The 26097-nt window shown below is 46.8% G+C and overlaps 1 protein-coding gene across 1 annotated transcript in view; it reads left to right on the forward strand.

The window, feature by feature from the left end:
* col6a1 (collagen, type VI, alpha 1) overlaps positions 1-23851 on the forward strand; it is a 73898-nt gene extending 50047 nt beyond the window's left edge. Inside the window, exons 20-33 of the mRNA XM_029726677.1 lie at positions 385-447; positions 557-607; positions 845-880; positions 3149-3211; positions 13106-13171; positions 16594-16629; positions 17595-17631; positions 17781-17789; positions 17994-18127; positions 19986-20095; positions 20801-20987; positions 21528-21699; positions 21897-21926; positions 22080-23851. Of these exons, the coding sequence (XP_029582537.1) occupies positions 385-447; positions 557-607; positions 845-880; positions 3149-3211; positions 13106-13171; positions 16594-16629; positions 17595-17631; positions 17781-17789; positions 17994-18127; positions 19986-20095; positions 20801-20987; positions 21528-21699; positions 21897-21926; positions 22080-22681 (1596 nt within the window). The 3' untranslated portion in view covers positions 22682-23851. The remainder of the gene's footprint in view (positions 1-384; positions 448-556; positions 608-844; positions 881-3148; positions 3212-13105; positions 13172-16593; positions 16630-17594; positions 17632-17780; positions 17790-17993; positions 18128-19985; positions 20096-20800; positions 20988-21527; positions 21700-21896; positions 21927-22079) is intronic.
* Positions 23852-26097: the final 2246 nt, after the last annotated feature.

Genomic DNA, 26097 nt, shown 5'->3' on the forward strand with positions numbered 1-26097 from the left:
CTTTCCCTTCTCTCTTATCTAAACTACATTTCCCATCTCTCTCTTATCTAAACTACATTTCCCATCTCTCTCTTATCTAAACTACATTTCCCATCTCTTTCTTATCTGAACTACATTTCCCATCTCTCTCTTATCTGAACTACATTTCCCATTTCTTTCTTATCTGAACTACATTTCCCATCTCTCTCTTATCTGAACTACATTTCCCATCTCTCTCTTATCTGAACTACGTTTCCCATCTATCTCTTATCTAAACTACGTTTCCCATCTCTCTCTTATCTGAACTACGTTTCCCATCTATCTCTTATCTAAACTACATTTCCCATCTATCTCTTATCTAAACTACATTTCCCATCTATCTCTTATCTAAACTACGTTTCCCAGGGCCCCAAGGGACCAAGAGGAATCAAAGGAGCTCCTGGAGACAGAGGCCAGATCGGAAGCAGGGTGAGAGGGCGAGAGAGAGAGAGAGAGAGAGAACATTTGGGGAGGAAGGGAAATGAAATTTTAAAAAAGAACAAGGGATGGCTGAAGTGTTCTGTCTCTTCTGTTTCAGGGAGAAGATGGGGCACCAGGAAATGGAACTGAAGGTTGCCATGGTTTCCAGGTACAGTTGTGTTACCTCTGAGGTATTGTTGTTTGGGTTCATGGTAGTGTGTGTGTGTGTGTGTGTGTGTGTGTGTGTGTGTGTGTGTGTGTGTGTGTGTGTGTGTGTGTGTGTATGTGTGTATGTGTGTGTGTGTGTGTGTGTGTATGTGTGTGTGTGTGTGTGTGTGTGTGTGTGTGTGTGTGTGTGTGTGTGTGTGTTGTCTGCCGTCTCTCACACATTCCTCTCCTCTCTCAGGGTTACCCCGGCCCACGAGGTGGCATTGGAGAGCCGGTGAGTTCACCTTTCACCTATAACCTCTCACCTCAGAATCAGCCCCAAGGCAGTCTCCCCTAACTATATCACTTTATCATAGTACTGTTGAGAGTTATGACGATATCCTAACCAGACCTCCAACCTGGCTCTCGCTGGTTCAGTGGCAAGCACTCTATCCACAGTCCCAAAAGACTGAACTTTGGAAGCAGCATACCACCCTGCATCCCACTGCTGCCTTGCCTTTGAAGCTAAACAGGGTCGGTCCTGGTCAGTCCCTGGATGGGAGACCAGATGCTGCTAGAAATGGTGTTGGAGGGCCAGTAGGTTTAAATAGGAATATCCCAGGGCAGCGATTGGGGACATTGCCCTGTGTAGGATGCCGTCTTTCAGATGGGACGTTAAACAGGTGTCCTGACTCTCTGTGGTCACTAAAGATCCCCATGGTACTTATTGTAAGAGTAGGGGTGTTAACCCTGGTGTCCTGGATAAATTCCCAATCTGGACCTCATACCATCACGGTCACCTAGTCATTCCTCCTCTCCCCTGTAACTGTTCTCCAGGTCGTTGCTGTAAATGAGAACGTGTTCTCAGTCAACTTACCTGGTTAAATACGGGTGAAATAAATCAATCTGTACAGAACAAAGGGTCACTACACTATACTACTGTCCAGTCAGCATGTTAAGAACCCTAAAACACAGGAAACACTACTCTGCCCTGGTATAGGATTATAAAACAGTCCCATATAAACACAGGAAACACTACTCTACCCTCGTAGTACCAGGATGTATAACAGTAGTCCTACAGTACATTAACAGTACCATAGTACCAGGATGTATAACAGTAGTCCTATATAAACACAGTACCGTAGTACCAGGATGTATAACAGTAGTCCTACAGTACATTAACAGTACCATAGTACCAGGATGTATAACAGTAGTCCTATATAAACACAGTACCGTAGTACCAGGATGTATAACAGTAGTCCTACAGTACATTAACAGTACCATAGTACCAGGATGTATAACAGTAGTCCTACAGTACATTAACAGTACCATAGTACCAGGATGTATAACAGTAGTCCTACAGTACATTAACAGTACCATAGTACCAGGATGTTACACTGAAATATAATAATTAATTATGCCGGGATTGGATCCTATTCAACTAAACGGCAGGTGAATTGAGAAGAGATTACTCAGCACTTTAGATGTGGAAAACATGGCAGGCTTAAAACACCATGTTTCCATTTGTTAAGTTCAGAGTTTTAACCTCAAATCAGTCATGATGACTAGTGTTACTGTAACTGTTTCCCAGACTGAATGACTGTTAGAGTAGATGTATTCATCTGGGTTCATCTGGGTTTTAGAGTGGATGTATTCATCTGGGTTCATCTGGGTTCATCTGGGTTCATCTGGGTTTTAGAGTGGATGTATTCATCTGGGTTCATCTGGGTTTTAGAGTAGATGTATTCATCTGGGTTCATCTGGGTTCATCTGGGTTTTAGAGTAGATGTATTCACCTGGGTTTATCTGGGTTTATCTGGGTGTTAGAGTAGATGTATTCATCGGGGTTTATCTGGGTTCATCTGGGTTTATCTGGGTTTTAGAGTAAACGTATTCCTCTGGGTTCATCTGGGTTTTAGAGTAGATGTATTCACCTGGGTTCATCTGGGTTTATCTGTATTCATCTGGGTTTATCTGGGTTCATCTGGGTTTATCTGGGTTTAGAGTAAACGTATTCATCTGGGTTTATCTGGGTTTTAGAGTAGATGTATTCACCTGGGTTTATCTGGGTTTTAGAGTAGATGTATTCACCTGGGTTTTAGAGTAGATGTATTCACCTGGGTTTATCTGGGTTTTGGAGTAGATGTATTTATCTGGGTTTTAGAGTAGATGTATTCAACTGGGTTTATCTGGGTTTTAGAGTAGATGTATTCATGTGGGTTTATCTGGGTTTATCTTGGTTTATCTGGGTTTATCTGGGTATTAGAGTAGATGTTTTCATCTGGGTTTATCTGGGTTTTGGATATAGATGTATTTATCTGGGTTTGGTGAGAAACAATCGTCAAGCCAAGGTTGTTTCCCAAATGGCACCCTGTGTAGTATACAGCATTTGACCTGGCAGTTATCATGACTATATAGGGAATAGAGTGCCATTTGACATACAGTCCTTCTTTATCTGAGACATGACGATTGGCCAGTTGTATTTGGTCTGGTTCACCCAATGTCTGATTCATGAAGAGATTTCCATGACAACTGTCTCTGACCCCTGACCTGTGACCTTCAGGGCGGGAAGGGAACCCCGGGACCCAAAGGAGATGATGGAGAGCCTGGAAACCCCGGCCTGGACGTGAGTCACACCCTCTCTATCTGTCTCTTTATCCCTCTCTATCTGTCTCTTTATCCCTCTCTCTTTCTCCCTCTCTATCTGTCTCTTTATCCCTCTCTCTTTCTCCCTCTCTATCTGTCTCTTTCTCCCTCTCTATCTGTCTCTTTATCCCTCTCTATCTCTCTCTTTCTCCCTCTCTATCTGTCTCTTTATCCCTCTCTATCTCTCTCTTTCTCCCTCTATCTGTCTCTTTATCCCTCTCTTTCTCCCTCTCTATCTATCTCTCTTTCTCCCTCTATCTGTCTCTTTATCCCTCTCTCTTTCTCCCTCCCTCTCTATCTCTCTTTCTCCCTCTCTATCTCTCTCTTTATCCCTCTCTATCTGTCTCTTTATCCCTCTCTCTTTCCCTTTATCAATCTCTAATTTTATCAATCAGTCTCTATTTTCATGTCTTTTGCTCTGTCTCCTTCTTCACCCCACCATTTTCTTTCCCTCCACAGTCCCTCCCTCCATCTTCTCTCCCTCCTTCTCTCCCTCATTCTCTCCCTCCTTCTCTCCCTCCTTCTCTCCCTCCTTCTCTCCCTCATTCTCTCCCTCCTTCTCTCCCTCCTTCTCTCCCTCCTTCTCTCCCTCATTCTCTCCCTCCTTCTCTCCCTCCTTCTCTCCCTCCATCTCTCCCTCATTCTCTCCCTCCTTCTCTCCCTCCTTCTCTCCCTCCTTCTTTCCCTCCCCAGTCTCTCCCTCCTTCTCTCCCTCCTTCTCCCCCTCCTTCTCTCCCTCCCCAGTCTCTCCCTCCTTCTCTCCCTCATTCTCTCCCTCCATCTCTCCCTCCTTCTCTCCCTCCTTCTCTCCCTCCTTCTCTCCCTCCTTCTCCCCCTCCTTCTCTCCCTCCTTCTCTCCCTCCTTCTCTCCCTCCTTCTCTCCCTCCATCTCTCCCCAGTCTCTCCCTCATTCTCTCCCTCCTTCTCCCCCTCCTTCTCTCCCTCCTTCTCTCCCTCCTTCTCTCCCTCCTTCTCCCCCTCCTTCTCTCCCTCCTTCTCTCCCTCATTCTCTCCCTCCATCTCTCCCTCCTTCTCTCCCTCCATCTCTCCCCAGTCTCTCCCTCATTCTCTCCCTCCTTCTCTCCCTCCTTCTCCCCCTCCTTCTCTCCCTCCCCAGTCTCTCCCTCCCCAGTCTCTCCCTCCTTCTCTCCCTCCTTCTCCCCCTCCTTCTTTCCCTCCCGTCTCTCCCTCCTCCTTCTCTCCCTCCTTCTCTCCCTCCTTCTCTCCCTCCTTCTCTCCCTCCATCTCTCCCCAGTCTCTCCCTCATTCTCTCCCTCCTTCTCTCCCTCCTTCTCCCCCTCCTTCTCTCCCTCCCCAGTCTCTCCCTCCCCAGTCTCTCCCTCCTTCTCTCCCTCCTTCTCCCCCTCCTTCTTTCCCTCCCGTCTCTCCCTCCTCCTTCTCTCCCTCCTTCTCTCCCTCCTTCTCTCCCTCCTTCTCTCCCTCCTTCTCTCCCTCCATCTCTCCCTCCTTCTCTCCCTCCATCTCTCCCTCCTTCTCTCCCTCCTTCTCTCCCTCCTTCTCTCCCTCCTTCTTCTCTCCCTCCTTCTCTCCCTCCATCTCTCCCTCCTTCTCTCCCTCCTTCTCTCCCTCCTTCTCTCCCTCCATCTCTCCCTCCTTCTCTCCCTCCATCTCTCCCTCCTTCTCTCCCTCCTTCTCTCCCTCCTTCTCTCCCTCCTTCTCTCCCTCCTTCTTCTCTCCCTCTATCTTTCAGTCTTGCAGCTGGTAACGCTTTATGTTCAGGACGCAGTGTGTGTGTGTGTGTGTGTGTGTGTGTGTGTGTGTGTGTGTGTGTGTGTGTGTGTGTGTGTGTGTGTGCCCGCGCACGTGTGTGTGTGTCTGTGTATTAAAAGCTGTGATCTGCTGCAGCTGTGTATGTGTCATTGTCATGGATACCAGGAAATGAGGGGAGAGAATGTGGGCAGCTCATTACTCCAGTTGAACCCCAGTAATGTGTTATAGTCCCAGTAATGTTTTATAGTCCCAGTAATGTGTTATAGTCCCAGTAATGTGTTATAGTCCCAGTAATGTGTTATAGTCCCAGTAATGTATTATAGTCCCAGTAATGTATTATAGTCCCAGTAATGTGCTTTATAGTCCCAGTAATGTGTATTATAGTCCCAGTAATGTGTATTATAGTCCCAGTAATGTGTTATAGTCCCAGTAATGTATTATAGTCCCAGTAATGTATTATAGTCCCAGTAATATATTATAGTTCCAGTAATGTATTATAGTCCCAGTAATGTGTATTATAGTCCCAGTAACGTTTTATAGTCCCAGTAATGTGTGTTATAGTCCCAGTAATGTATTATAGTCCCAGTAATGTATTATAGTCCCAGTGATGTGTTATTGTCCCAGTAATGTATTATAGTCCCAGTAATGTGTTATAGTCCCAGTAATGTGTTATAGCCCCAGTAATGTATTATAGTCCCAGTAATGTATTATAGTCCCAGTAATGTGTGTTATAGTCCCAGTAATGTATTATAGTCCCAGTAATGTATTATAGTCCAAGTAATGTGTATTATAGTCCCAGTAATGTATTATAGTCCCAGTAATGTATTATAGTCCCAGTAATGTATTGTAGCCCCGATAATGTATTATAGTCCCAGTAATGTGTTATAGTCCCAGTAATGTGTTATAGTCCCAGTAATGTATTATAGTCCCAGTAATGTATTATAGTCCCAGTAATATGTATTATAGTCCCAGTAATGTATTATAGTCCCAGTAATGTATTATAGTCCCAGTAATGTATTATAGTCCCAGTAATGTGTTATAGTCCCAGTAATGTATTATAGTCCCAGTAATGTGTATTATAGTGCCAGTAATGTGTTATAGTCCCAGTAATGTGTTATAGTCCCAGTAATGTATTATAGTCCCAGTAATGTGTATTATAGTCCCAGTAATGTATTATAGTCCCAGTAATGTATTATAGTCCCAGTAATGTATTATAGTCCCAGTAATGTGTTATAGTCCCAGTAATGTATTATAATCTTTATAGTTTTTACTTTGGTCCTCTGGGGAGGCTTTGGAAATGAGCTCAACTTACAAGTTCACTTTTCTTCACCTAAACATAACTTCCCTTCCTGCCCCATTCCCTATACTCCAGCCTTAAGGCACCTTAACCTCAGCCCTCCCCTCAGCCTCATACATCAGCCCTCCCTTCAGCCCCTGCTCCATGCCCCATCCCTCAGCCCTCCCCTCAGCCCCATCCCTCAGCCCTCCCATCAGCCCCATCTCCCAGCCCTCCCCTCAGCCCCATACCTCAGCCCTTCCCTCGGCCCGATTCCTCAGCCCTCCCCTCAGCCCCATCCCTCAGCCCCATCCCTCAGCCCTCCCCTCAGCCCCATCTCTCAGCCCTCCCCTCAGCCCCATCCATCAGCCCCATCCCTTAGCCCTCCCCTCAGCCCCATCCCTCAGCCCCATCCCTCAGCCGTCCCCTCAGCCCCATACCTCAGCCCTCTCCTCAGCCCCATCTCTCAGCCCTCCCCTCAGCCCTATCCCTCAGCCCCATCCCTCAGCCCTCCCCTCAGCCCTATCCCTCAGCCCTCCCCTCAGCCCCATCCCTCAGCCCCATTCCTCAGCCTTCCCTCAGCCCCATCCCTCAGCCCCATTCCTCAGCCCTCCCCTCAGCTCCATCCCTCAGCCCTCTCCTCAGCCCCATCCCTCAGCCCTCCCCTCAGCCCCATCTCTCAGCCCTCCCCTCAGCCCCATACCTCTGCCCTTCCCTCAGCCCCATACCTCAGCCCTCCCCTCAGCCCCATACCTCAGCCCTCCCCTCAGCCCCATCTCTCAGCCCTCCCCTCAGCCCCATCTCTCAGCCATCCACTCAGCCCCATCCCTCAGCCCCATCCCTCAGCCCCATCTCTCAGCCCCTCCCCTCAGCCCTAGCCCTCAGTCCCATTCCTCAGCCCTCCCCTCAGCCCTCCCATCAGCCCCTCCCCTCAGCCCCTCCCCTCAGCCCTAGCCCTCAGCCCCTCCCCTCAGCCCTAGCCCTCAGCCCTCCCCTCAGCCCTCCCCTCAGCCCCTCCCCTCAGCCTCTCGCCTCAGCCCCAGCCCTCAGCCCCATTCCTCAGCCCTCCCCTCAGCCCCATCCCTCAGCCCCATCCCTCAGCCCTCCCCTCAGCCCCATCTCTCAGCCCTCCCCTCAGCCCTATCCATCAGCCCCATCCCTCAGCCCTCCCGTCAGCCCTCCCCTCAGCCCTAGCCCTCAGCCCCATTCCTCAGCCCTCCCCTCAGCCCCATCCCTCAGCCCCATCCCTCAGCCCTCCCCTCAGCCCCATCTCTCAGCCCTCCCCTCAGCCCCATCCCTCAGCCCCATCCCTCAGCCCTCCCCTCAGCCCCATACCTCAGCCCTCCCCTCAGCCCTCCCCTCAGCCCTATCCCTTAGCCCCATACCTCAGCCCTCTCCTCAGCCCCATCCCTCAGCCCTCCCCTCAGCCCCATCCCTCAGCCCCATCCCTCAGCCCTCTCCTCAGCCCCATCCCTCAGCCCATCCCTCAGCCCCATCCCTCAGCCCTCCCCTCAGCCCCATCCCTCAGCCTTCCCCTCAGCCCCATCTCTCAGCCCTCCCCTCAGCCCCATCCCTCAGCCCCATCTCTCAGCCCTCCCCTCAGCCCCATCCATCAGCCCCATCCCTCAGCCATCCCCTCAGCCCTCCCCTCAGCCCCTCCCCTCAGCCCCTCCCCTCAGCCCTAGCCCTCAGCCCCATTCCTCAGCCCTCCCCTCAGCCCTATCCCTCAGCCCCATCCCTCAGCCCTCCCCTCAGCCCCATCTCTCAGCCCTCCCCTCAGCCCCATCCATCAGCGCCATCACTTAGCCCTCCCCTCAGCCCCATCGCTCAGCCCTCCCCTCAGCCCTCCCCTCAGCCCCATCCCTCAGCCCCATCCCTCAGCCCTCCCCTCAGCCCCATACCTCAGCCCTCCCCTCAGCCCTCCCCTCAGCCCTCCCCTCAGCCCTATCCCTCAGCCCCATACCTCAGCCCTCTCCTCAGCCACATCCCTCAGCCCTCCCCTCAGCCCTATCCCTCAGCCCTCCCCTCAGCCCCATCCCTCAGCACCATCCCTCAGCCCTCTCCTCAGCCCCATCCCTCAGCCCTCCCCTCAGCCCTATCCCTCAGCCCTCCCCTCAGCCCCATCCCTCAGCCCCATCTCTCAGCCCTCCCCTCAGCCCCATACCTCAGCCCTTCCCTCAGCCCCATTCCTCAGCCCCATCCCTCAGCCCCATCCCTCAGCTCTCCCCTCAGCCCCATCTCTCAGCCCTCCCCTCAGCCCCATCCATCAGCCCCATTCCTTAGCCCTCCCCTCAGCCCCATCCCTCAGCCCCATCCCTCAGCCCTCCCCTCAGCCCCATCCCTCAGCCCTCCCCTCAGCCCCATCTCTCAGCCCTCCCCTCAGCCCCATCCATCAGCCCCATCCCTTAGTCATCCCCTCAGCCTCATCCCTCAGCCCCATCCCTCAGCCCTCCCCTCAGCCCCATACCTCAGCCCTCTCCTCAGCCCCATCTCTCAGCCCTCCCCTCAGCCCAATCCCTCAGCCCCATCCCTCAGCCCTCCCCTCAGCCCCATCCCTCAGCCCCATTCCTCAGCCCTCCCCTCAGCCCCATCCCTCAGCCCCATTCCTCAGCCCTCCCCTCAGCCCCATCCCTCAGCCCTCTCCTCAGCCCCATCCCTCAGCCCTCCCCTCAGCCTCATCTCTCAGCCCTCCCTTCAGCCCCATACCTCAGCCCTTCCCTCAGCACCATACCTCAGCCCTCCCCTCAGCCCCATACCTCAGCCCTCCCCTCAGCCCCATCTCTCAGCCCTCCCCTCAGCCCTCCCCTCAGCCCCATCCCTCAGCCCCATCTCTCAGCCCTCCCCTCAGCCCCATCTCTCAGCCCTCCCCTCATCCCTATCCCTCAGCCCCATCCCTCAACCCTCCCCTCAGCCCTAGTTCTTTGCCTAAGCCCCCAGGGCCCATACCGCTCAAATAGCTGAAGCCTTCATAACCTGGCCTGTAGCTTGTTAAGACCAGAAGAGAAGAACAGGGTAATGACCTAGCATAAATAACAGGTTTAGGATAGCCATCTTAAAAAAATGTTTATAATGGTCTCTGTCAAACTAGATTTATGGTGGAGATACAATCAAACAGAACTGTGTGTGTGTGTGTGTGTGTGCGTGCGTGCGTGCGTGCGTGCGTGCGTGCGTGTGTGTGTGTGTGTGTGTGTGTGATATATGACTAGCCCATGTCTGTTCCATAGACATCAGAGGCAGACACTGAGAGCTTCAGGTCAGAGTTTCGGAGGGATGGAAGGATGTTACAAGAGAAGGTGATTGTTAGAAGGGATAGGGGCGAGGTTCTCATCTCAGAGAGAGGAGAGACAAAGAGACAGGGTTAACAAGCTAAGGGTTAGAAGGACTAAGTTATCAGAGAGAGGGGTAGTGTTAGAGGGACTAAGTTATCAGAGAGAGGGGTAGGGTTAGAAGGACTAAGTTATCAGAGAGAGAGACAGAGGGGTAGGGTTAGAGGGACTAAGTTATCAGAGAGAGGGGTAGGGTTAGAGGGACTAAGTTATCAGAGAGAGAGACAGAGGGGTAGGGTTAGAGGGACTAAGTTATCAGAGAGAGGGGTAGGGTTAGAGGGACTAAGTTATCAGAGAGAGAGAGGGGTAGGGTTAGAGGGACTAAGTTATCAGAGAGAGGGGTAGGGTTAGAGGGACTAAGTTATCAGAGAGAGAGAGGGGTAGGGTTAGAGGGACTAAGTTATCAGAGAGAGGGGTAGGGTTAGAGGGACTAAGTTATCAGAGAGAGAGGGGTAGGGTTAGAGGGACTAAGTTATCAGAGAGAGAGGGGTAGGGTTAGAGGGACTAAGTTATCAGAGAGAGGGGTAGGGTTAGAGGGACTAAGTTATCAGAGAGAGGGGTAGGGTTAGAGGGACTAAGTTATCAGAGAGAGGGGTAGGGTTAGAGGGACTAAGTTATCAGAGAGAGGGGTAGGGTTAGAGGGACTAAGTTATCAGACAGAGGGGTAGGGTTAGAGGGACTAAGTTATCAGAGAGAGGGGTAGGGTTAGAGGGACTAAGTTATCAGAGAGAGAGGGGTAGGGTTAGAAGGACTAAGTTATCAGAGAGAGGGGTAGGGTTAGAGGGACTAAGTTATCAGAGAGAGGGGTAGGGTTAGAGGGACTAAGTTATCAGAGAGAGAGACAGAAGGGTAGGGTTAGAGGGACTAAGTTATCAGAGAGAGGGGTAGGGTTAGAGGGACTAAGTTATCAGAGAGAGAGGGGTAGGGTTAGAGGGACTAAGTTATCAGAGAGAGAGGGGTAGGGTTAGAGGGACTAAGTTATCAGAGAGAGAGGGGTAGGGTTAGAGGGACTAAGTTATCAGAGAGAGGGGTAGGGTTAGAGGGACTAAGTTATCAGAGAGAGAGGGGTAGGGTTAGAGGGACTAAGTTATCAGAGAGAGAGGGGTAGGGTTAGAGGGACTAAGTTATCAGACAGAGGGGTAGGGTTAGAGGGACTAAGTTATCAGAGAGAGGGGTAGGGTTAGAGGGACTAAGTTATCAGAGAGAGAGACAGAGGGGTAGGGTTAGAGGGACTAAGTTATCAGAGAGAGAGGGGTAGGGTTAGAGGGACTAAGTTATCAGAGAGAGAGGGGTAGGGTTAGAGGGACTAAGTTATCAGACAGAGGGGTAGGGTTAGAGGGACTAAGTTATCAGAGAGAGAGGGGTAGGGTTAGAGGGACTAAGTTATCAGAGAGAGAGGGGTAGGGTTAGAGGGACTAAGTTATCAGAGAGAGGGGTAGGGTTAGAGGGACTAAGTTATCAGAGAGAGGGGTAGGGTTAGAGGGACTAAGTTATCAGAGAGAGAGAGGGGTAGGGTTAGAGGGACTAAGTTATCAGAGAGAGTAGTCAATAGTCAGGCAGTAGACAGTAGACAGGCAGTAGACAGTAGACAGTAGACAGTAGACAGGCAGTAGACAATAGACAGTAGACAGTAGTCAGGCAGTAGACAGTAGACAGTAGTCAGTAGACAGTAGACAGTAGTCAGTAGACAGTAGACAGTAGTCAGGCAGTAGACAGTAGACAGTAGTCAGTAGTCAGGCTGTAGTCAATAGACAGTAGACAGTAGTCAGGCAGTAGACAGTAGGCAGTAGACAGTAGACAGTAATCAGGCAGTAGACAGTAGACAGTAGTCAGTAGACAGTAGTCAGTAGTCAGTAGGCAGTAGTAAGTAGTCAGTAGACAGTAGGCAGTAGACAGTAGTCAGTAGTCAGTAGACAGTAGGCAGTAGACAGTAGGCAGTAGTCAGTAGACAGTAGTCAGTAGTCAGCAGGCAGTAGGCAGTAGTCAGTAGTCAGTAGTCAGTAGGCAGTAGACAGTAGGCAGTAGACAGTAGTCAGTAGTCAGTAGTCAGACAGTAGTCGGTAGTCAGTAGACAGTAGACAGTAGTCAGTAGACAGTAGTCAGTAGACAGTAGTCAGTAGACAGTAGACATTAGACAGTAGTCAGTAGACAGTAGGCAGTAGACAGTAGTCAGTAGACAGTAGTCAGTAGACAGTAGACATTAGACAGTAGTCAGTAGACAGTAGGCAGTAGACAGTAGTCAGTAGTCAGACAGTAGTCAGTAGACAGGCAGTAGGCAGTAGACAGTAGACAGTAGACAGTAGTCAGTAGACAGGCAGTAGACAGTAGACAGTAGTCAGTAGACAGTAGGCAGTAGACAGTAGTCAGTAGTCAGACAGTAGTCAGTAGACAGTAGACAGTAGACAGGCAGTAGACAGTAGGCAGTAGACAGTAGTCAGTAGACAGTAGACAGGCAGTAGACAGTAGACAGTAGACAGGCAGTAGACAGTAGTCAGTAGACAGTAGACAGGCAGTAGACAGGCAGTAGACAGTAGACAGGCAGTAGACAGTAGACAGTAGACAGGCAGTAGACAGTAGACAGTAGACAGTAGACAGGCAGTAGACAGTAGACAGTAGACAGTAGACAGTAGACAGTAGACAGTAGTCAGTAGACAGGCAGTAGACAGTAGACAGTAGACAGTAGACAGTAGACAGGCAGTAGACAGTAGACAGGCAGTAGACAGTAGTCAGTAGACAGTAGACAGTAGACAGTAGGCAGTAGACAGTAGGCAGGCAGTAGACAGGCAGTAGACAGTAGGCAGTAGACAGTAGACAGGCAGTAGACAGTAGACAGTAGACAGGCAGTAGACAGTAGACAGGCAGTAGACAGTAGTCAGTAGACAGTAGACAGTAGACAGTAGACAGGCAGTAGACAGTAGACAGTAGGCAGTAGACAGTAGGCAGGCAGTAGACAGGCAGTAGACAGTAGGCAGTAGACAGTAGACAGGCAGTAGACAGTAGACAGGCAGTAGACAGTAGACAGGCAGTAGACAGTAGACAGGCAGTAGACAGTAGACAGTAGACAGGCAGTAGACAGTAGACAGGCAGTAGACAGTAGACAGTAGACAGTAGTCAATAGTCAGGCAGTAGACAGTAGGCAGTAGACAGTGGACAGGCAGTAGACAGTAGGCAGTAGACAGTGGACAGGCAGTAGACAATAGACAGTAGTCAGGCAGTAGACAGTAGACATTAGTCAGTAGACAGTAGAGTCCACCTGGTTTCAGTGAACTTTGACCCCAGAGATAATGATTAAGGTTACTCATCAGTTGTCTGTCTCACTTTCTCTCACGACACTTTGTCAAATTTTCACAGTCTGTGGTGTGTGTTAATAACTCTACCTGTCTCTCCTCTGCAGAACGACTCCCCTGTGTATTACTAACTCTCTACCTGTCTCTCCTCTGCAGAACGACTCCCCTTTGTATTATTAACTCTCTACCTGTCTCTCCTCTGCAGAACGACTCCCCTGTGTATTACTAACTCTCTACCTGTCTCTCCTCTGCAGAACGACTCCCCAGGACTCCCAGGGAACAAAGGAGCCAAAGGTCACCGAGGACCTGAAGGAAACCCGGTAAGACAAAGAGATCAATTAGATTTATTTTATAAATCCCTTTTTATATCAGCAGTTGTCACAAAGTGCTTTACAGATACCTAGCCTTGAACCCCATAGAGCAATGCAGGAAGGAACCTATTGGAAGAAACCTAGACAGGAACCAGGCTCTTAGGGCTGGCCCATCCTCTTCTATGGATGGATGGATGGAGAGAGGCAGACAGACAGCGAGACAGAGAGACAGAGAGAGACAGAGGGAGAGAGAGAGAGACAGAGAGAGACAGAGAGGGACAGAGGGACAGAGAGACAGAGAGACAGAGAGACAGAAAGACAGAGAGAGACAGAGAGAGAGAGAGAGAGAGACAGAGAGAGACAGAAAGACAAAGAGAGACAGAGTGAGACAGAGAGAGACAGAGAGACAGAGAGTGAGAGAGAGAGAGACAGAGAGAGAGAGTGAGACAGAGAAAACAGAGAGGGACAGAGAGACAGAGAGACAGAGAGAGACAGAGAGAGAGACAGAGAGAGACAGAGAGACAGAGAGACAGAGAGATGCACTCACCGTAGCACTTTTTTCTTTGTTATAAATTCAACGTATTATTATTTAAAGAGAGATGGAGAGTTGGTGTGAGAGAGAGAGGTTACGGTCTCTCCCCCTCCTCTGTCTTTCCCTGGCTAGTGGCTAGGCTGCATATTTCTAGGATAAACAGTTTGAGTTATGTGTTTGCGGGAAGTGTGCTAAACTCAGCCTACAATTAACTGGTGTGTGCGTGGTTGTATCCTCTTCGTCAAGAAAAAATGCTCGTAAATTGAATTTTCTCTGCTTGAAACAAACAGATGGGAGTGAGGGCGATGAAAGGAGGAAAAGAGAGAGGCGTAGAACCATTGAAAGACCCTGGTGTTATAGCAGAGAGATGTAGACCTATTGAAAGACCCTGGTGTTATAGCAGAGAGATGTAGACCTATTGAAAGAACCTGGTGTTATAGCAGAGAGATGTAGACCTATTGAAAGACCCTGGTGTTGAAGCAGAGAGATGTAGACCTATTGAAAGACCCTGGTGTTATAGCAGAGAGATGTAGACCTATTGAAAGAACCTGGTGTTATAGCAGAGAGATGTAGACCTATTGAAAGACCCTGGTGTTATAGCAGAGAGATGTAGACCTATTGAAAGACCCTCGTGTTATAGCAGAGAGATGTAGACCTATTGAAAGACCCTCGTGTTATAGCAGAGAGATGTAGACCTATTGAAAGACCCTCGTGTTATAGCAGAGAGATGTAGAACTATTGAAAGACCCTCGTGTTATAGCAAAGGGAGAGAGAGTAGAATTCCATGTTTTCTAAAAAGTTTTCATCTGTCGTTCTGCCCGTTGGAAGCTGTTGTGTTGTTACAGTAGGGCTAATACACTAACTAGCCCCATTCATCTATTACAGTAGGTCTCCTCTACTAGCCCCATTCATCTATTACAGTAGGGCTAATACACTAACTAGCCCCATTCATCTATTACAGTAGGGCTAATACACTAACTAGCCCCATTCATCTATTACAGTAGGGCTCCTACACTAACTAGCCCCATTCATCTATTACAGTAGGGCTACTACACTAACTAGCCCCATTCATCTATTACAGTAGGGCTACTACACTAACTAGCCCCATTCATCTATTACAGTAGCTCTCCTACACTATCTAGCCCCATTCATCTATTACAGTAGGGCTACTACACTAACTAGCCCCATTCATCTATTACAGTAGCTCTCCTACACTAACTAGCCCCATTCATCTATTACAGTAGGGCTACTACACTAACTAGCCCCATTCATCTATTACAGTAGGGATACTACACTAACTAGCCCCATTCATCTATTACAGTAGGTCTCCTACACTAACTAGCCCCATTCATCTATTACTAGGGCTCCTACACTAACTAGCCCCATTCATCTATTACAGTAGGGCTACTACACTAACTAGCCCCATTCATCTATTACAGTAGGGCTCCTACACTATCTAGCCCCATTCATCTATTACAGTAGGTCTCCTACACTATCTAGCCCCATTCATCTATTACAGTAGGGCTCCTACACTATCTAGCCCCATTCATCTATTACAGTAGGGCTACTACACTAACTAGCCCCATTCATCTATTACAGTAGGGCTACTACACTAACTAGCCCCATTCATCTATTATAGTAGGGCTCCTACACTAACTAGCCCCATTCATCTATTACAGTAGGGCTACTACACTAACTAGCCCCATTCATCTATTACAGTAGGGCTCCTACACTAACTAGCCCCATTCATCTATTACAGTAGGGCTCCTACACTATCTAGCCCCATTCATCTATTACAGTAGGGCTCCTACACTATCTAGCCCCATTCATCTATTACAGTAGGGCTCCTACACTAACTAGCCCCATTCATCTATTACAGTAGGGCTACTACACTAACTAGCCCCATTCATCTATTACAGTAGGGCTCCTACACTAACTAGCCCCATTCATCTATTACAGTAGGGCTACTACACTAACTAGCCCCATTCATCTATTACAGTAGGGCTCCTACACTAACTAGCCCCATTCATCTATTACAGTAGGGCTCCTACACTAACTAGCCCCATTCATCTATTACAGTAGGTTTCCTCTACTAGCCTATTTGATCTCCGTCCAGCACACAGCATTGACCCGTCATCGTTAGCTCTTCTCTCCTAGCGTCATGCTATGAAAGAGGCGTGTAATTCCAGTCCATATGATAGGCCTACTGAATGCATCACCCAATCACAGATACCATCCTATATTTCAGAGTATAAATTGCTATTTGGGCCACGAGGTGGGTGCTGGTACCATTTAATGTACATTGTAGGTACGGTTCTGCATTGTAGAGCCTACAAACACCACTTCCAGTTTCCCTCTGTCGGCTATTCTAAATATTCAATATTCATTCAAATCCTCCTGCTGTAGGATTATGTCCCTCCTACTGTAGGATTATGTCCCTCCTGCTGTAGGATTATGTCCCTGCTGCTGTAGAATTATGTCCCCCATGCGACTAAATGGGTCAAATTAAGATCTGACATTAGTTATGTCCCTATAAGGTAATGATGCATGGCTCACTCCTCTTCTCTCTCTCTCTCTCTCTCTCTCTCTCTCTCTCTCTCTGTCTCTCTCTCTCTCTGTCTCTCTCTCTCTCTCTCTCTGTCTCTCTCTGTCTCTCTCTCTGTCTCTCTGGCCCTCTGTCTCTCTCTCTGTCTCTCTGTCTCTCTCTCTCTCTCTCTGTCTTTCTCTCTCTGTCTCTCTCTCTCTCTCTGTCTGTCTCTGTCTCTCTCTCTCTCTCTCTGTCTTTCTCTCTCTGTCTCTCTCTCTCTCTCTCTCTCTCTTTCTCTGTCTCTCTCTGTCTTTCTCTGTCTCTCTCTCTCTCTCTCTGTCTCTCTGTCTCTCTGTCTCTCTCTGTCTACAGGGACCAGTTGGGCCTCCCGGACCTGCAGGAGTTGATGTGAGTCCAAATGAAGTTTTCCCTCTGACCGATAACTTTCCCGCCGTTTCAGAGTACTACTATATTAGGAGTCTATAACACTTCATCAGGCTATATACTAATGCTACAGGAGGAGATTATACACTATAAACTATGTGTTAACTTGCGATTAAATACTGTTCACTGTAAAACATTTCAGGTATCGTATGTGATTATATCAAGACCAGGGTTCAAATATCTAAATGACTTTCACATACATATTCAGATATGATATATTTTATTTGAAAAGACAAACAGTTGAACATTTTACATTTGGAAATAGAGTTGGAAAGTATTTATAAAAAAAATACAAATACACTCCCATGCATTTAACCCAGGTATTGGAAAAAATAATTTGATTTGAAAGAAGTATTTGAAAATCTTTAATACAATTTGGTCGACTATTTGGATTATAAAAATAACCATTCAAATACTCAAATGGAAGTAATTGTTTTGGGCTCTGTATTTGAAAATACTCAAATAGAAGTAATTGTTTTGGGCTCTGTATTTGAAAATACTCAAATGGAAGTAATTGTTTTGGGCTCTGTATTTGAAAATACTCAAATGGAAGTAATTGTTTTGTGCTATGTATTTGAAAATACTCAAATGGAAGTAATTGTTTTGTGCTCTGTATTTGAAAATACTCAAATGCGCTGGAAAAATAAATTAAAAACCGAAAGTCAAATCCACATGTATTTGAACCCAGCTGTGATTAAATACAGGACATTCTGAAAGTACTCAGACCCCTTTTACTTTTTACACATTGTGATAAATTACAGAAAAGCTGTATTTTTAGAATAAGGTAATGTAACATAATGTGGAAAAAGTCAAGGGGTCTGAATACTTTCTGAAGGCACTGTATATACTGTATTATACTATATTATACTGTATGATATTGTTCTGTATTTTAGTCAATGCCAATTTTATAATGTTACTGTTATCAACAGGATTGTGAGATTCTGGATATCATCATGAAGCTTTGCTGTAAGTTCTCCTCCCTCACACACACACACACACACACACACACACACACACACACACACACACACACACACACACACACACACACAGACAGTCAGTCAGGTCCACACTAGAGTGACATCCATTGTTATTTTGTTGTTGTTTTTCTACAGCGTGCTGTGGTAAGTCCATCCTTTCTTCTCATTGGCTTCTGAGTTTGTCACAGCTTTCTATTCACTAACATAACCATAGTCTGTCTGTCTGTCTGTCTCTGCCTGCCTGTCTGTTTGTCTGTCTGTCTGCCTGCCTGTCTGTCCTGAGGTAGAGTGTAAATGTGGGCCCCTGGACCTGGTCTTCATCTAATGTGTCTATCTGTCCTGAGGTAGAGTGTAAATGTGGGCCCCTGGACCTGGCCTTCATCGTGGACAGTTCTGAGAGTATCGGCTCCACTAACTTCGCTCTAGCTAAAGACTTCATCATCACCGTCATCGACCGCCTTATTAAGGACCAGCAAGTCCGTGTGAGTAACATACGCACAGACGCATGAATCAACAAATCACAAAAGACTCAAATATAGTATTTGAAAGATCACAAATACATGAACACTCATGGATACAATAATTCAAATCAAATCAAATGTATTTATAAAGCCCTTCTTACATCAGCTGATGTATCAAAGTGCTGTACAGAAACCCAGCCTAAAACCCCAAACAGCAAGCAATGCATGTGTAGAAGCACCAGCTTATTTTTATGTTTTATTTAACCCTTATTTTTCTGTTTTATTTAACCCTTATTTTAATGTTTTATTTAACCCTTATTTTACTGTTTTATTTAACCCTTATTTTACTGTTTTATTAACCCTTATTTTAATGTTTTATTTAACCCTTATTTTACTGTTTATTTAACCCTTATTTTACTGTTTTATTAACCCTTATTTTAATGTTTTATTTAACCCTTATTTTACTGTTTTATTTAACCCTTATTTTAATGTTTTAATTAACCCTTATTTTAATGTTTTAATTAACCCTTATTTTACTGTTTTATTTAACCCTTATTTTACTGTTTTATTAACCCTTATTTTAATGTTTTATTTAACCCTTATTTTACTGTTTTATTTAACCCTTATTTTACTGTTTTATTAACCCTTATTTTAATGTTTTATTTAACCCTTATTTTACTGTTTTATTTAACCCTTATTTTACTGTTTTATTAACGCTTATATTTATGTTTTATTAACCCTTATTTTACTGTTTTATTTAACCCTTATTTTACTGTTTTATTTAACCCTTATTTTACTGTTTTATTTAACCCTTATTTTACTGTTTTATTTAACCCTTATTTTAATGTTTTAATTAACCCATATTTTACTGTTTTATTAACCCTTATTTTTATGTTTTATTTAACCCTTATTTTACTGTTTTATTAACCCTTATTTTAATGTTTTATTTAACCCTTATTTTACTGTTTTATTTAACCCTTATTTTACTGTTTTATTAACCCTTATTTTTATGTTTTATTAACCCTTATTTTACTGTTTTATTTAACCCTTATTTTACTGTTTTATTTAACCCTTATTTTACTGTTTTATTTAACCCTTATTTTACTGTTTTATTAACCCTTATTTTTATGTTTTATTTAACCCTTATTTTAATGTTTTATTTAACCCTTATTTTTATGTTTTATTTAATCCTTATTTTAATGTTTTATTTAACCCTTATTTTACTGTTTTATTTAACCCTTATTTTAATGTTTTAATTAACCCTTATTTTACTGTTTTATTAACCCTTATTTTAATGTTTTAATTAACCCGTATTTTAATGTTTTATTTAACCCTTATTTTTACTGTTTTATTTAACCCGTATTTGTGACTCACCACCTGGATTCGGTCTTATGTAGAAAAATCTGGAATATTTTTTTTTTACATTGGTTAAAAGTAGAGACTCATATTCTCATTTACAGCAATGACCTGGGGAATAGTTACAGGGGAGAGGAGGGGGGATGAATGAGCCAATTGGAAGCTGGGGATGATTAGGTGACCGTGATGGTATGAGGTCCAGATTGGGAATTTTAGCCAGGACACCAGGGTTAACACCCCTACTATTACAATAAGTGCAGTGGGATCTGTAGTGACCACAGAGAGTCAGGACACCTGTTTAACGTCCCATCCTGTGTGTGTGTGTGTGTGTGTGTGTGTGTGTGTGTGTGTGTGTGTGTGTGTGTGTGTGTGTGTGTGTGTGTGTGTGTGTGTGTGTCACTCTGTCTGTCTGTGTGTCTGTGCCTGTCTGTGTGTCTGTGCCTGTCTCTGTGTGTCTCTGTGTGTGTGTGTGTGTGTGTGTGTGTGTGTGTGTGTGTGTGTGTGTGTGTGTGTGTGTGTGTAGTTTGGTTTTAATGAGTCCAGGGTGGGTGTGGTGCAGTACAGTGGGGATGGAGCCCAGGAGGCTGTCAGACTGGGAGACCCCAACATTAACACACTCACTGAGCTCAAACAGTAAGTACACACACACACACACACACACACACACACACACACACACACACACACAGAGACAGACACAGACACACCAACACACACACACACACACACACACACACACACACACACACACACACACACACACACACACACAGAGACAGACACAGACACACCAACACACACACACACACACACACACACACACACACACACACACACACACACACACACACACATACACAGACACACAGACAGACAGAGTGACACACTGACACACACACACACTTACACACACACACACACATACACACACACAAACACACACCAACACACACACAAACACACACACACACACACACACACACACACACACACACACACACTCACACACACACACACACACACACACACACATACACAAACAAACACACACCAACACACACACACACACACATAATCATCGCTCTGTACATTGTGTGTAGGGCAGTAAAGGACCTGCACTGGCTGAGGCCACCTATAGGAGAGGCTCTTCTGTACTTCACATACGTGCCTGTCTCTCTCTCTCTCTCTGTGTGTGTGTGTGTGTGTGTGTGTGTGTGTGTGTGTGTGTGTGTGTGTGTGTGTGTCTGTGTGTGTGTGTGTGTGTGTGTGTGTGTGTGTGTGTGTGTGTGTGTGTGTGTGTGTGTGTGTGTGTCTGTGTGTGTGTGTGTGTGTGTGTAGGGCAGTGCGGGACCTGCGCTGGCTGGCTGAGGCCACCTATACAGGCGAGGCTCTTCAGTTCTCTCTGACCAACATGATTGACCGTCTGCAGCAGGAGAACCGCGTGGTCCTAGTGCTCACTGACGGACGCTCCGATATCACCAGAGATAAAACTCCGCTCAACACTCTCTGTGGGAAGGGCATCAAGGTAAGGGACAGCACTCTGTGGGAAGGACAGCACTCTGTGGGAAGGACAGCAAGGTAAGGGACAGCACTCTGTGGGAAGGGCATCAAGGTAAGGGACAGCTCTCTGTGGGAAGGGCATCAAGGTAAGGGACAGCACTCTGTGGGAAGGGCATCAAGGTAAGGGACAGCACTCTGTGGGAAGGACATCAAGGTAAGGGACAGCACTCTGTGGGAAGGGCATCAAGGTAAGGGACAGCTCTCTGTGGGAAGGGCATCAAGGTAAGGGACAGCACTCTGTGGGAAGGGCATCAAGGTAAGGGACAGCTCTCTGTGGGAAGGGCATCAAGGTAAGGGACAGCACTCTGTGGGAAGGACATCAAGGTAAGGGACAGCACTCTGTGGGAAGGGCATCAAGGTAAGGGACCTCGCCGTCTGCTTCTCACCAGTTATTTCCAGTTTTGAGCATCCGACTCGAAGGACGAAGCTTCAGCAACATCATATCACAACGCTCAATCCATTAGGCACGCACACACTAACCCTGACCCCCCCTTCTCTCTGTCAGGTGGGTGGTCTGGGAGTGAAGGACTACTCTGGCCGTCAGCCCAACCACGAACAGCTCAGTGCTGTCGTCTGTAAGAGCGACCCTAAACCAGGCTTCTCCTTCGTACTGGAGAACTTCGCTGAACTGCTGGATGACTCCTTTCTACAGAACCTCACCACACGTATCTGTGAAGGTACACACACACACACACACACACACACACACACACACACACACACACACACACACACACACACACACACACACACACACACACCACGCACGCTAGTGAACCCCTTGGTTCTGCTACAGACTCTAACATTACTTCTGTGTAAATCATCGACTTGAAAATGTCCTAATTCATTTGTGTTTCTCTATTCCCTTCCACAGATAAGAAGTGTCCCAACTACAAATGTCCCAGTAAGTCCACTGCTTGTTACCATGTGGTTCATCTCTGTCCTCATCTCTCCGGTCTCATTGTCTTCAGACATGTACATGGGTTAGGATCAGGGTTTCTCTGTACCGTCTTCTTCTTGGATGTTGTTGTTTATCCTGTCGTGTCTCTTCCTCCAGTCTCGTTCTCAGGCGACACAGACATTGTGCTGATGATGGACAGTTCAGCCAGTGTGGGACAGAGGAACTTTGACTCCAGCAAGACCTTCGTCAAGCGTCTGGCTGAGCGTTTCCTGTCTGCCGAGAGGTCCGGCCGCGCTGCCGTGCGCGTCGCCGTGGGCCAGTACAGCCGCGAACGCCGCATGGAGGCGGAGCTGACCTCTAACCTCACCCTGCTGACTGGTAAGATCGATGCCGCCACCTTCCAGAACGACGGTACCGATGTTACCAAGGCGATGGCCTTCGCCATGGAGCAATTCAAGACGTCAGGGGGCGGGAACAGGAAGAAGAAGCTGGTGCTGTTCTCGGACGGGAGGTCGCAGGGCGTTACCGAGGCGATGCTGGAGAAGCGCGTGCGGCTGGTGTCGGAGGCGGGAGTGGAGTTGTACGTCATCACCGTGGGCAACCAGGTGAGCGAGGTCAACCTGCGCTCGCTGGTCAGCAGGGGGAGGGGTTACGACGTCACCTACGCCCAGCGCCACCTGTTCCGTGTCCCAGACTACCCGTCTCTGCTGCGTGGCGTATTCTACCAGACCGTGTCCCGCAGGGTCTCCCAGGCCTGAGTGCAAGGGGGTCAGGGGCCGGGACCATATGCTTTAGAGTTTAGTCTCCCTCATTATGAATGTCCATTCGTACTTCGTCGCTCATTTACAATCACTGTGTTTTAGTTGTGTTTTTACGTCCGATAATGACAGAAGACGATTGTGTGTCAGACTGTGTAATAGATTGTGTTACACTGTGTTCATGTGCTCTCTGAATTATCAGGACCTTTCCAACCGGGAAACTCCTGAAAAAAAACTCCAGTAACAAAAACTAGTTTCAGATGTCTAAAACAGTTTGTTCTGAGCTTCTAAGTTGTAACATCGTCCAGTCAGACTGTTCTCAGTTCCATAATTCCAAGCAGCACATGAACACAGCATTAAACAGGAAGGTTACTGTAAAATAATGTTGTTTTTTTTGTGTGTGTTTTTTTTTTTTAAACAAACTTATTTTATGTTGTTTTGTAGATCAGAGACAGAACAGAATATGACATCCCTCCATATGTTTTAAACATCAAGGTTAAACATTAAACATCCTCCTAGACAACCTGGTTCAAAACGAAGATACTGAACAGCTGGATACAGACTGTTAGTGTATATGTGTGTTTAGGGGAATGTTCTCTAATATCCAGTTATATCATGTAGGATTTTTGCTATAAACAGTTTGTCTGGGTTCACTTGTTCAGATGATGACAGACACACATACACACACATACACACACACACACACACACACACACACACACACACACACACACACACACACACACACACAACCACACACACACACACACACACACACACACACACACACACACACACACAAACACACACATACACACACACACACACACACATACACACACACACACACACACACACTCCTTTCTGTATCTGCGTCATTAACCCTTGAAGTCTACCAACCGTCAACTTTTGTTTTGGCTGGATTATTCAGTCCTTCAACGTTCCAGGTAACAGATGTGTGTGTTGTCAGCAGGGAATTCTCTCTATGTAATAAATCATTAATCCTTGGTGCTATCGTTCAGAGCAAGTGTCTCAGTGTCAGATGACCTCTGTAGCAGTAGACAGACTTCTACATGTAAAACTGATGTTTTGATCTGAAAGAGAAACCTGCCAGCCAGACATTCTGTTTGGACCAAGCAAAGCTGCTTCATTAAATGCCGCTTCACCCGATACATGTTCCTGTAGTGTCTGTTTTTTCTGTATGTCCTACACACACACACACACACACACACACACACACACACACACACACACACACACACTTCAGGTATACACACATCTCTTCTTTCTCATTGGCCTAAAAAAAAGAAGGTATTTTGACCTCAAGGGGCCTTCTGGGTTAAAGGGTGACTGCATATCCCGTTTTGTTTTTAAGAAATGCTAAAGGCCATGACTGAAGGCGAACGTCAGTAGTCATGTGGGTGTGTCTTTACCATTCAGGGCAGTAGTGAGTACATCAAGCTAAGCTAAGCTAGCTTTGCTATGGAGAGAAATATGTTCTGGAGTTGAGTTCTCCCCTTCTGACTGCCATCTCAAGATGGTCAGCTTATTCAGTTCTATGTGTAGGCTAAAGCCTGTGATGACCTTGTTTAGCCAAGCTGTCAGCAGCTAGCTAGCATAGCTTGGTGATAGCTGCAGCTGGCTATCCTATCTATCAAATAAAATACAATTTTATTTGTCACAACAGTGAAATGCTTCCAAGTCCTTAACCAACAATGCAATTTTAAAGAAAATCCCCCCCAAAAAGTAAGAGATAAGAATAACAAATAAAGAGCAGCAGTAAATAACAATAGCGAGGCTATATACAGGGGGTACCGGTACAGAGTCAATGTGGAGGCTATATACAGGGGGTACCGGTACAGAGTCAATGTGGAGGCTATATACAGGGGGTACCGGTACAGAGTCAATGTGGAGGCTATATACAGGGGGTACTGATACAGAGTCAATGTGTGGGGGCACTGGTTAGTCGAGGTGATTGAGGTAATTATGTACATGTATGTAGAGTTATTAAAGTGACTATGCATAGATAATAACAGAGAGTAGCAGCAGCAGCAGTGTAGAAGAGAGGGAGGGGGGGACAATGCAAATAGTCTGGATAGCCATATGATTAGCTGTTCAGGAGTCTTATGTCTTAGGGGTAGAAGCTGTTTAGAAGTCTCTTGGATCTAGACTTGGCGCTCCGGTACAGCTTGAAAAAGAGCCGGATGCCTGGTCAGGACCCGGAGAAGGCGACTGGAAAAGTTGCCATTACCGTCAATACTACTCGCCAACGTGCAATCATTGGACAATATATTAGACAAGGTACGATCACGAATATCCTACATCAAAAACTGTAATATCCTATGTTTCACGGAATCGTGGCTGAATGACGACATGGATATTCAGGTAGCGGGATATACGCTGCACTGGCAGGATAGAACAGCACACTCTGGTAAGACGAGGGGGGGCGGTCTGTGCGTATTTGTAAACAACAGCTGGTGCACGAAATCTAAGGAAGTCTCGAGATTTTGCTCGCCTGAAGTAGAGTTTATTGTGATAAATTGCAGGCCTCACTATTTGCCAAGAGAGTTTTCATCTATATTTTTCGTGGCTGTTTATTTACCACCACAGACAGATGCTGACACTAAGACCGCACTCAGTCATCTGTATAAGGAAATAAGCAAACAGGAAACCACTCACCCAGAGGCGGCGCTCCTAGTGGCCGGAGACTTTAATGCAGGGAAACTTAAATCAGTTCTAACAAATTTCCATCAACATGTTAAATGTGCAACCAGAGGGAAAAACTTTCTAGATCACCTGTACTCCACACACAGAGACACATACAAAGCTCTCCCTCGCCCTCCATTTGGTAAATCTGACCACAACTCTATCCTCCTGATTCCTGCTTACAAGCAAAAATTAAAGCAGGAAGCACCAGTGACTCGGTCTATAAAAGGTGGTCAGATGAAGCAGATGCTAAACTACAGGACTGTTTTGTTATCACAGACTGGAATATGGTCTGGGATTCTTCCGATGACATTGAGGAGTACACCACATCAGTCACTGGCTTTATCAATAAAGGCATCGAGGACGTCGTCCCCACAGTGACTGTACGTACATACCCCAACCAGAAGCCATGGATTGCAGGCAACATTCGCACTGAGCTAAAGGGTAGAGCTGCCGCATTCAAGGTGCGGGACTCTAACCCAGAAGCTTACAAGAAATCCCGCTATGCCCTGCGATGAACCATCAAACAGGCAAAGCGTCAATACAGGACTAAGATCGAATCGGACTACATGGGCTTCGACGCTCGTCTTATGTGGCAGGGCTTGCAAACTATTACGGACTACAAAGGGAAGCACAGCCGCGAGCTGCCCAGTGACACGAACATACCAGACGAGCTAAATCACTTCTATGCTCGCTTCGAGGCAAGCAAC

The sequence above is a fragment of the Salmo trutta genome, chromosome 31 (genome assembly GCF_901001165.1).
Source record: "Salmo trutta chromosome 31, fSalTru1.1, whole genome shotgun sequence".
Classification (NCBI taxonomy): domain Eukaryota; kingdom Metazoa; phylum Chordata; class Actinopteri; order Salmoniformes; family Salmonidae; genus Salmo; species Salmo trutta.